Genomic DNA, 11,914 nt, shown 5'->3' with positions numbered 1-11,914 from the left:
TTATGTGCATTAATACGTAAACCTATTTAATCTGACTTGTCAGAAATTTAAATTTTAATAAAAATAATATTAATTTAAATTTTAAATATAAAAATATTAATATTAATATATAAATTAATAATTAAATTTATTTTTTACTTGGCAAAATTCACCCCTTTAATAGGTAAATAGCGTTCATGTAATTGTAGAAGTTTTTGGTTTGCCGGGACATATATTCAGAGCATTCTCCGACCGGCCATGCCAATTGAATGGCCGAATGACGAGGCTCCAGAAAATCATAAAGTCTGAAACGAGAGAAAGCAAAGGACACGTGTAAGACTTCAAATGCCATAGCCAATTGAATGGATGCAACAGCCAGGACTCGTGTCATTTTGACTGCTGTAAATAAGAGTGTTTTGACTGACTCAAGCACCTGTGTGTCATTCTAGTATCGTTCAACTTCCCCTATTTCGCCGCGTCTGTCCCCTTACGTGGCCTCTACCGCTCCCTTTCTTAATTACCTCCCTTCACCATTGGATCACTCTCTATCTGTATATAATGTAAGGTCTCTCCGCTTAGCCATTCATAGTTGTAGTAGCATGCATTCAGCAGTGTGGTCATTGAAAATTAAGCGAGTTTGTCAGGAAAATCCCCAAACAGAAATGGCATTCGAACAGAAAAGAGAAGAACTTGACGCAAAGTCAAGGCAGGGAGAGACCGTGGTTCCAGGAGGAACTGGGGGAAAGAGCCTTGAAGCCCAGGAGCACCTTGCTGAAGGTATGTAACTTGTGTTTGTGTTTTTCTGGAGTCAAATCGTTTAAAAGTTTTGCAGTGGAGTACGTTGATTATTCATGGTAATATGATTGCATGCATGTTTTTGTGCTAAAGGTCTTGCATGGGTGATGAAGGACGGAGCCGAGGAGGGCAGACGAGAAAGGAACAGCTGGGACATGAAGGGTACCAGGAGCTGGGAAGCAAAGGAGGACAGACGAGGAAGGAGCAGATAGGAGACGAGGGGTACCAGGAGATGGGCCGCAAAGGCGGACTCAGCATCACTGAGAAGTCTGGAGGAGATCCTGCCCCTGAGGAAGGCACCGAGATTGATGAATCCAAATTCAGGACTAGGGACCGCTAGTAACTACCTGTAAACATTTCAATGTTTGAAGGAGTACTTCTGGATGGGCTTTGCGTTCTGTTTCTTCAGGCCCTGTCTGTGTTGATAAGCAGGTGTCTAATAATGACAGTCATGTATTAGTGTTTCTAGGTTTTGTTTGTTTCTTTTTTTTTTTTTTTTTGGTTGGAAGTCTAGCTAGAATGGGGAGGACATTAAATGGTACTCTTAGGATGTCGTGTTTTTAGGGACCATTACTGCCTCCTGTTGTATGTTAATTTAACAGTTTGTTATATCACCTTCCATGCATGGTACGCACTACGTAGATGATCACTTTGGTTGAATTTTATCTTGCAACGCGGCAACTTCGATCATGTGAGAACGACCTGAATGCAGTCTCTGACCATCTGTACTGATAAAAGGTAACGGGCGTGTCTGCATCCAGAAAGTGGGATTAGGGAATCAACAAATTCGTGGGCCTCTCTCTCTCTCTCTGTGGTTAATACAAAGCATCTTCCTCGGATGCTAGATAAATATCACAGAGATTAGAAACGTACGATAGCAACTGAAAAATCCAAATTATAAAGAAGCAATGCTAAATGGAATCGAATCCAGAATGAAAAGCCATATCCAGCACAATGCTAGCAGGGATATCAACAAAAAAGAACACAACGGTATAGCATAAAATTTACAGCAACTGCTTTTCTCCAAGGATGTCTACTTTTGAGCCCTCTCAAGGCAAAGAAAAAGGGGAACCCTCGCTTAGTTTAATCAGGACCAACATGATTAGCAACTCAGCCTTCTAGTTTGTGCACCTTACTAACTGTTCAGCGGGCTTTTGTTCCTGCACTTGTCTCCTCTCTCCACAGCGGCGTTTGGTCAGCGGCTCCTGATAAAATCAATGGCTGGTTGCAAAAGCAGTCACCAAAAGACCAAGCACGAGAAATGGCTGGGCGCTTGCCTGGAACATACAAAATATTCTTTTATTTTTAGGTGCAAAATGCTCTAATAATTCTCGAGATTATCTACAAAATAATAGAAGTAAAATAGTTTGTGAATGATAGTGAAATATTAGTGAATTATTTGTTACTAGGTAATAAAGTAGTCGAACAGTTATGTTTCAAAATAGACTTTAAATGGACATATATGAAGAATACAATATAAATAATTAAATTTATATTTTTTTTTAAGTTTTTGGAGGAATATAATATAAAATTAATATATTTTTTAAAATTTTTAGAATAAGTGTTGATTTTAGTAAAGATTTTTAAATTCTTACTCTACATTCTATCATTGGGCCAATTTATTGAGAGGAATTCAGTCATGAAGGGGATTGGTAAAATTATAATATAAAAAATCAGAATATGTGATGGGCTTTATTTATTAACGAAAATTCAGTCTGAAGGGAAGTAATAAAAATATAGTATAAATAATTAAATCTAATTCCTAGGTAGTGACACACTGACATGATGCATGGAGGAGTTTGATCTCCTCATAAAAAGCTCCTATTTGGGTCGTTTTGGAGGTCTGTGTTAAATAATGAATTACAAGGCCTATCTAGCTAGTCGATCAAGTCCATTAAATAATTATTCAGAAATAGAAGCCTCATTCTCAACAAGCTCGTTTGGCAGTAACTTCACATTTCATGGAGTCCTGAACAGTGAATATATACCTGATATTTAACATCATACTTAACAGGGTCCTTGAGAAAATACTGAAACTGCAGTGCACAAAAACAAAAGATGGTATTAGCAGAGTGCTTATTAACGAGATAGCACCTATCGTAGCTAGAAGCAAATGGGCAAAGAATAAAATAACAAAACAGAAAATAGTCATGTTAGTTAATTAATTAAAAAGAATATATAATTTTTAATTTTATATAAATGATAAGTCCTAATTTCATTTCAACTGGAGTAAGTGATGAAGTTCCATTAATGTAAGTGCTTTACCTGAAAAACGACTTGAGGTATTATCAAAGTAAGTAAGGCTAAGGCATGGTATGGTTTACCAGCCCCTAGCAGATAACCTGCAATCATATAAATTCATCTTGGAATGAAGGCAAATTTTGACGTGGCATCAGCGATAAAAACAAAAGATGGGTTTCAATAAATATTAATACTGAAAATAGGAAAAAAAATGATTTACCAGCGACAGAGATCTGAGTTATGTCAATAGCGCCAACACAAATCCATTTAGCAGTTTCTGCTCCAAAAGCAACTGGAAGTGACTGCCCGAACGACATTATTAAGTTTGTGAAAGCTACTTCTAAGATGGTCAATAAATTGTTGCCAACACAGCAATAATTCGTATTACCAAAGGGTAAGAGACAATGGAGAACTGGAGGTACCTGAAGTCCCAGTGCTCTGTCTCCTTCAATACTTTTGAAATCATTGACAATGGCAATACCCAACTGAAATGTGATGTAGCCATAATCAAATATTTGATGATAGGATCACATATTTAACATACATGATGTAATACCGCAGACAGTATGATTATGTATAAAATAGTGGTGAATGAGATTCCAAGTTGTTTATGAGGGAGAAGTTCAAGCCATTTATAACGAATTTAATAGGCTCTAATTATAGTATTGACCAGATCTTTTGGAGTATGTGCCCAGATATAGTTTGCTCCTTCCTTAGGTCATTACACATAGCAAAAAAAAATAAAAAATAAGAAAATAAGAAAAAAGGTACCCCAGCTATGCTATAGAGTAGAGTCAGAACAATTATGTCTGGTGTAAGCGTCCCGAATAGAGCTTGACCAGCCCACCTGTCAACAAGAGATCAAGTTTAAATCAATAATGTGTGGTGGAAGTTCATTATCCACCGAGAAAATTATACTTAATGATGGTCTTTATTTAGCCTATTTTGTATGAGGCTTGCCTTCTTTTAACATATTTGAGACAATCCATGCAGAAAAATTGAACCTACAATCTGAATGGCTTTCCTTCACAACCCCCACAAACAAGCAATAACGATAAATATTCAACATAAGGATCCTCAAGGAAAAGAATAAAAAAAAAAAAAATCTAAGAATGCTCTTCAGTAAGCGATGGAACCAAGAAAATATCTATAATTCTTAGTGAAAATTTAGGTATTGGCTATCATACCAATTCAATAAGTCACTTTTGATTGCTAAAGTGAAAAATTAGGTATTGGCTATCGTACCAATTCAATAAGTCACTCTTTTGATTGCTAAAGGATTCCTTCCTTAGAACCATCAGATATGTATTGCCCTCCCCTCTTCATAAGCATAATGTTAGAAAAACACTAAGAACTAGACATGCACTTTTCTCTTGATAGGTCTGAAGAATAGCAAAGGAATTAGTCAACTGAAAAATGCAATACATTAACAACCCCCGGACAATATGTGAATCTGTCTACATTAATTTTAGGAAGGACAGTACTAAAGCATAGGATATCTCACCATGGCAAACCGATGTAACTTGCTCCAAGGGCAAAATTTCCAATCCATCCATTTTGTTTCAACTGCAACCAGATTTGGAACTTAGTCATGGTTTAAGCAAAGTTTTCACTGCAACATGAAGGAAAGCCGAATGGTTTGACTTGGTGACAAGGATGACAGAAAAAGAAGTACCTTTAAAGGTGGAGCAGAGTATATGTACGATACCAAGGATCCACCAACAGCTAGGTAAAAAATTATGGGGAAGTCATGCCCGGCCTATAAGAAGTAAGGATTAAGGAACTGATATTCATCTTCAATACTATCATAGGGAGCAATATGAAAAGCCCATTTAAAGTTACCTACCCACACGTCTAATAGACCAGCCAGGCCAAGTCCTCCCAAAAGCAACAACCAAATTTGTGTAATGACCTGAAATATTTGGAAAATAAAAGAAAAAATATAAATGAATGAAGTGATTCGTGTGCATACATTACAATTGGTTTAATAACTTTGTCCCAAAAAGAATGGAAAAGAAGACAATAAATTAAATGCCTCGTTCTCAGATATTGCTCCTGAAGGAATTGGACGATAAGGTTCATTTATTGCATCGACTTCTCGGTCATACCAATCATTGAGTGTCTAAAAAACGAAACAATCAAAGAAGTTTACATTAGATGAGTTTGAAGTTCTTATGGTGTTGAAGTGGAGCATTTTTTATATCACTAAGAATTATATACACCTGTGTATAGCCAGTTAGACATGGGCCAGACATCATCATGCATACAATTGATTTGACAACATCCTCCAAATTCCAGTGAAAATTTCCTGCCATTGGAGTAAAAAAAATACAATTAAGCATATATACATATTAAGATCATAGTGTCTGTGAATTAAAAAAAATAAAAAAAATTATAGGTATATGGCTAAATTCTTGGATCACTGCACATGGATTTGAGCCCAAAACTTGGCAGGATTGATCACAAATAGGAATTAGAGAAGGTCATAACCACCTCAATCTACAGGTATATGTGGAATTGGACAATGGCATGGCTGATTCTATGCTAACCAAACAAGGTATCAATACGGGAAGAAGATTAGATGTAGTGTTTAGTTGAGAAAAGCATAAGGATTTACTGCTTAAAGAACATACTGACTGAAAATACACATCAAAGACTTCCAAACCGAATTGATAAACTATTAAAATAAATTTTTTTTTTTTTTCTTTGATAGGTAACTATTAAAATAATCAAATGAAGGAAAAGAATATTGTCTGTAACAAAAGACGCTACTGATTTCATAATATGCAAGGAGGGTACCAGAAGCAGCAGCTCCGCAAACCACTCCCCATACCAGTGGAGGCCATGTAACAGGCTTTGTAAGCTGAAGTCGTATCTTCCATTTAGTCTGCAAATCACAATGTCTAATATAGATAAAAATGCTCACCTTATTCAGACTCAATATATAGATTTTGAAGCCTAAGGCTAAAATATTGAATGAGGCTATTTCTTATGTTTAAACATTAAATTAATAATTTTAATTATTGTATTTTACTTTATATTCGAAATTTATTCTCCTATTAGAAGCTGCAAGCTAGGATGAAGAAAAAAAATATTCAAAGAAAAAATTATTATCCTTTATTTATCATAATTCAAAAAAAAAATAAAATCAAAGGAAAACCGTGGCACATTGCAAAAGTTGCATATACCAAAAATAAAGAAAATAAAGAAAAAGAGTGTCTTTACCTTGGGTTTGGGTGTGAGAGTTTGTATTGTATGGAGAGGCTGAATAAAAGAGCTGCTAAGATTTTGGAAATTTGCTAGATAGATCATTCAGAGAATAAGATTTGTGTGTTTTTCTTGAGAAATCATATATGTATTTTGTTTCTAACGATTGAGTGTTTGTGGGAATTGTAAAGAAGTCTTACCACTAGATAGACAATAAATTGTATTCTTTGTATTTATGTTTAACTATTGATTTTCTCAATGGAAATTCTAGTCTCCCAAGAGAGATGGCAATTAAATTTAAAATCATTGTTTTTTTAACCTTTTTTCTTGTGGTAGTAGGATGTTAATATATAATATAACTAATAAAATTGATCTCTTTTCATGATTTTAAGATTTTAAAAAAATAATTACTTAACATGATATCTTATCGGAGGTCCCTAGATTTACACTTAATTCCATTTAATTAAATATTTTATTTATTGACCCCCTTTAATATGGAATTAGTAGCTCACGTTTTAGAACTAGAGTTATTTTTTGCAGACTTTTTGGCAAAACTATTTTTCTGAAGGAAAATACTAATGTACCCTGGGAAGTTCGATCGCTACTACATTTTATTTAATTATTTATTTCAAATATTTTTAAAAAATATTATTAATGAATTTATATATTATTATTAAATATTTAAAAAAAATAGAAAATGAAAATGAACTAACCGTCACAGCCCGAAATAAGAACGGGCCGGCATGGTAACACCATTTTCTAAAAGATTATACTATTAAGTAATGTTAATAATATTTAGAGGGCCTCTTCCACTGGGGCCTTAAGGTGACTGCCTAATTGGCCCACCTGTCGAAAGCCGGCCCATTGTTTATAACGCTATATAAGTAGTTTTAGCGTTTATGTTTGGCTTTCCGAAGCAGTCTACTCAAACTGGAGAAAAACTCAAACAATTCAGAGAATGAAAGTTGTAAATTTGTAGTTGAAAATTGAAATGGGGGAAGGAAATTAACTTCAAAACAAAGAGCTCACACTTTCTTGCGCCGCTCCTTTAATGCCTAGAAGCTGGTTGAAACTGGAACCTCCAGCAGCAGGCGCCTTCTCTGGCGTCTGAGATTTAGCTGCTTACAAGTACACATAATGGCAATCATTAGAACCCTAAACCAATTCATTAAACAATCGCTCGATCATATGGAGTAGCTACTTCTTGTCTATTAAATTCGACTTCAAAAATTTTTCACCGACCACAGCAAATCTTCTAAAAACAAAGCTAAAGAGAAAGCACTGAATTTCACAAGACCTTCGTCGGAATCGGTCTCCGCTGCTCTGATCGCAAGTCTCCGCCCTGTAAAGTTCACAGAATCTCTCAGTGTAAAACAAACAGTCAGTTTAAGCTCAGTGGCTGAACCTAAGACCGTCGTTTGGTGGCCGAGACAATGTTTTACTAAGTGAAATTTATATGTAAACAATCTTGAAAGTTTACAAATTTTCCTACCCTATATTTGATTTCGTTTTCTTCGGTAATCAAACGGAGCATTAATGAGCGAGGAAACTCACTGGTGAATGACACAGAAGCCCGTAAAAAATGGGGACGGGTTCGAAGTCGGTTGCAGTTGACATTTGATAAAGAAACGGAAGAAACTGTGTTCAGTGCGGCCGCCATAAATAAGTGAGAAAGCTTCTGAATAGCTAACAGTGGGAGACAACGAGGAAAGGGCGGAGAGGTAGAGAGAGAGCTATTTCCTATTGGACTCTGCAGGCGACGACTTTGCAAAATTATACTACAAAGTGTAAGATTCCCTCGTTTTAATATTGGAACATAGGGGTTGGTAATGATTTTTCTTTTATGTGATAGAGTTTTTTAACCCAACATGATGTAGAAATATTACTACTTTTTTGTCCTTTTTCTGAAAAGGAAGCTAAAAAGAAATAGAAATAGGATATTAAAAAGTAAAATTATTTTGAGTTGCGTGTATTTTTAGATTTTAAGAAATAAGAAAAATATTAAATAAAAAATATTATAAATTTAAATTATATTTTTATAATATTATATTTATTTAAAGATTTTAAAAAATTGAATTATTTTTTATTTTTTATCTAAAAATTTTAAAAAATTGTAATAATTAATTTGATAATTTTGTATTTAAATTATGTTTAAAAATAAGATAAAATGAGATGAAAAATTTAAGATAAGATCTGTTTCTAAATAAATTCTGAAAGTTTGATAAAAAATAATTTATTAAAAAAATATAATTTATTATACTTGACTTACACGTCTTAAATTTATATATAATATTATTTATGAAAAGATATCATTAAAACACTATTTCTAGATAGCAGACAAAACAAAAAATCATCTAATAATTACAATATCTTTAAAGAAAACAAACAAACAATAGCTCTATCTCCACCTTGCTCCTCCGATATATTGACAGTTGATTCAAAATTCAACTTGGAAAATCATGTAGACTGTCAAAAATCATAGAGCGGTGTGGTTTAAAGTTTTATTTCAATGTTTGAAGGTCTCGTTTGGTTATATAAATAAGATAAAATGAGATAAAAATTAAAAATTAAATAAAATATTATTATAATATTATTTTTATTTTAAAATTAAAAAAAATAAATTATTTATTATATTTTATATAAAAATTTAAAAAAATTATAATAATTATATAAAATAAATTGAACCGAGTCTTGGTAACCAAACTAGACTTAAGAGTATTATATTTGTAAGCCTATATATATAAAGGCAAGTTATAAGTGGTCAAGTTTAAGAATTCTTTATTTATTTTTTTTATTATTATTATTCATATTTGCTTAAGAAAATATGACCTTTGTTGTCTTAGAGTGATATTTATGATTTATTAAATACAAAGTTCATGCTTTGTTTTCTTGAAGCAGATTTGTGTTTTGTTTATTTAATAATTCGCTATATATATATATATATATATATATTCTTATAGCCACAACAGAATTGTATGATTTTATTCCACTAATTATCACAGGCTAGCTTCAAGTTACATGTTTATCTTTAATAACTCCACACGTATATATTTCATGAATTAAATATTTAAATATTACAATATATATCATGAGTAGTTTTACTATAAAAAAAAAACTGTTTATTTATGATTAATTATTTCTAATAAAATGATTATTTTTAATTAAAATAAATCAGTTTTTGTTACAAATAATCTATTTAATTGTAAAAAAATTAATCATAAATATCGGTCTTTCTTACGGTGTTTGAACTTGGCATGAATTCATCTCCGCCCCAAGTTTAATTAGAAGAACTCTATCTTTACTGAATAAGAGAATCTACATTAGTCTATATATATATATATATATATGCATAAATAAAGACATATTTACATAATATAAGATTAAATTTATTTACATTAAATTATACATTTTCAAATATTTACATAGTTATAAACAGTATATTTACATATTTAAAGATCTATTATTCATTTCTCAAAACATATTTTACTCGTTCTTTATCTCTCCTTTCACTCTCTTTCTACATATTTTATTTTACATATTTTTACTACATATTTTACATATTTTACTCATTTATTTTCCAAAAAATATTTTATTCAAATATTTTACATATCTAAATATTAAACCGGTGCACCTCTTTTTCACAAGTTCTAAATATATGTATTGGTACTAATAGAATTTATTTTAAGTGTAGTTGTATGTATTAAAATAATACATATATTAACCCAATATATAAAAATTATAAACTCAATAAAAAAGTTAAATAAAATAAAAATAATAATATTTATTATTATTTTATCTCAAATATGATTAAAGTTTTTTTTAAAACCGTTTCACAGCTTCTCTCTTCTCTTCTCTGTAACTCTCTCTCTCTTCTCTCCGAGCAACAATGCCATTAGAGGAATCGAGAATCGATTATGAACCGTTAAAGAATCGTCAGAATAGATACGAACGATTTTTCTCCTCTCTGGCAATCGGTTACGATCAGTTATTCCGATAAATCTCACCTCATCCCGATAAATCTCATCTCATCGGTTGACATCAATTTTACCGTGAAGTCGGTTTTCACCCCTAAATGATAAAGTGAATCTCTGAAAATGGTGGATACTGATGGGACTGATCCATTGTCCTTGCACTTGCTTGCTTGTTTTTCACATGTAATTTAGAGCGCATCATATCCCTTAATGATGACCGATGGCCGGCAACAAAACAAAGTCTAATCACATTTATTATATCGAGCCCCTTTTTAGATTTTTTTAAAGGATGTTTACACGGAAAATTTCTATCGAAATTCTCTACAGATCAGGCAATTTTTTTTTTTTCACTTTTCCTTTCATTATTTTTTTAAACTATTTAGACATTTTTTAAAAATAATAAAAAAATCCCAAATTCATTTTAAAACTGTTACTTAATCACTAAGTATAAAAAAATTAAGAATAAAAGATTTTGATAAAAAAATCCTACTAGTGTTTTCCATTTTTAAAAGAAGAAAAAAAAAAGACAATTTTTCATAATGATTGGGAAGTGAAATATGGCCGAAAAGGGTGCATGGATGGTTGGGACATACGTAACTTTGTAGCCATTAAATTTGTTGCATTGGACTGACTAAAATAAAATAGTTGAAGTTTTCTGTTACAGTAAGTCCATCACTTCTTTCATATATGGCGAGGTCTTATTTAATATTAAAATATTATTTTATTCTAAAATTACATCTCTTCAACTGTTTTCCTTTAGGAAGCTTTTGCATTACATGGTGGATGTTGTGAATTCTGCTTGTATTTTAATATTCTAGTTTGCTTTCATCTCACATTTCACGTTTTAAAGATGACTCTAGTTTTATTTTATATTCTCTTCAAGTAAAGATGTCTTTGTTTCAGCTGTTTTGATTTGGGGAGAGGCTATCTTAGTCTTTACCTCAAGCTGCTATGGGAATGGGTTTTCTATGAGTTTGATATTTCTAACTATTTGTAATATTTTTGAGATATTTTTGTATTTTTTTTTAACAATTTTCTAACATAGCATGAATATATTTATTATGAAAATGTCAACATGACATCCATTGCCATATATATATATATATATATTTATAAAAAAAAAAATATCAACTATTTTTTACAACATAACATCGAGGAAAAAAATAGTTGAAAAATTAAAATTTGCAGTTAAATAGTTAACAGTAATGAAATATTTTGAGTTGAGTATTTTTTTAGATTTTGAGAAATAAGAGAGAAAAAATCAAATAAAAAATATTATAAAGTTAAAAAAAGAAATATTATTTTTTATTTGAAAATTTTGGAAAGTTGTAATAATTAGTTTGATAATTTTGTATTTGAATTATGTTTAAGACTGAGATGAAATGAGATGAGAAAAGAAACTTAGGATGAGATTTATTTCTAAACAAATCCTGAAAGTCCGATAAAAACTAATTTATTAAAAAAAATTATTGAGATGGTATAATTTATTACACTTAACTTACACATCTTAAACTTTTATCTAATATTATTTATAAAAATATATCATTAAAATACTATTTCTAACTAGCAAACAAAACAAAAAATCATCTAATAACAATATCTTTAAAGAAAACAAACAAACAATAACTCTATCTCCACCTCCCTCCACCGATATTTTGACAGTCGATTCAAAATTCAAGTACTTTAAATGAAAATCACGTAGACTGTAAAAAATCATAGAG

At 31.5% G+C, this 11,914-nt stretch overlaps 2 protein-coding genes across 2 annotated transcripts; one reads left to right on the top strand and one right to left on the bottom strand.

The window, feature by feature from the left end:
* Window positions 1-520: 520 nt before the first annotated feature.
* Window positions 521-1,434, top strand: LOC122278083 (protein SLE1). The gene is made up of 2 exons (XM_043088165.1): window positions 521-756; window positions 888-1,434. The coding sequence occupies exons 1-2, from the start codon at window positions 579-581 to the stop codon at window positions 1,112-1,114; spliced, it is 405 nt and encodes a 134-aa protein (XP_042944099.1). The 5' UTR covers window positions 521-578; the 3' UTR covers window positions 1,115-1,434.
* Window positions 1,435-1,649: 215 nt separating this feature from the next.
* LOC122278081 (chlorophyll synthase, chloroplastic) lies at window positions 1,650-8,028 on the bottom strand. The gene is made up of 15 exons (XM_043088164.1): window positions 7,777-8,028; window positions 7,520-7,564; window positions 7,252-7,340; window positions 5,815-5,902; window positions 5,238-5,323; window positions 5,051-5,137; window positions 4,862-4,927; window positions 4,691-4,774; window positions 4,520-4,581; window positions 3,787-3,862; window positions 3,438-3,500; window positions 3,236-3,317; window positions 3,040-3,116; window positions 2,763-2,810; window positions 1,650-2,051 (listed from the first exon to the last, which is right to left on the bottom strand). The coding sequence occupies exons 1-15, from the start codon at window positions 7,880-7,882 to the stop codon at window positions 1,989-1,991; spliced, it is 1,122 nt and encodes a 373-aa protein (XP_042944098.1). The 5' UTR covers window positions 7,883-8,028; the 3' UTR covers window positions 1,650-1,988.
* Between the last annotated feature and the right edge of the window lie 3,886 nt (window positions 8,029-11,914).

Source organism: Carya illinoinensis, chromosome 10 (assembly GCF_018687715.1).
Source record: "Carya illinoinensis cultivar Pawnee chromosome 10, C.illinoinensisPawnee_v1, whole genome shotgun sequence".
In the NCBI taxonomy this organism is placed as follows: Eukaryota; Viridiplantae; Streptophyta; class Magnoliopsida; order Fagales; family Juglandaceae; genus Carya; species Carya illinoinensis.
This window is presented reverse-complemented; position numbering and strand designations above follow the sequence as displayed.

Bases quoted from the DNA above. Each gene is read 5' to 3' on its own strand.
- LOC122278083 (XM_043088165.1), top strand. From the start codon at position 579: ATGCATTCAGCAGTGTGGTCATTGAAAATTAAGCGAGTTTGTCAGGAA. The intron at 757-887 runs GTATGTAACTTG...TGGGTGATGAAG, and splicing joins CCAGGAGCACCTTGCTGAAG to GACGGAGCCGAGGAGGGCAG.
- LOC122278081 (XM_043088164.1), bottom strand. From the start codon at position 7,882: ATGGCGGCCGCACTGAACACAGTTTCTTCCGTTTCTTTATCAAATGTC. The intron at 4,582-4,690 runs GTACTTCTTTTT...ATCTGGTTGCAG, and splicing joins ACTCTGCTCCACCTTTAAAG to TTGAAACAAAATGGATGGAT. The intron at 2,811-3,039 runs GTAAAGCACTTA...TGTGCACTGCAG, and splicing joins TACCTCAAGTCGTTTTTCAG to TTTCAGTATTTTCTCAAGGA.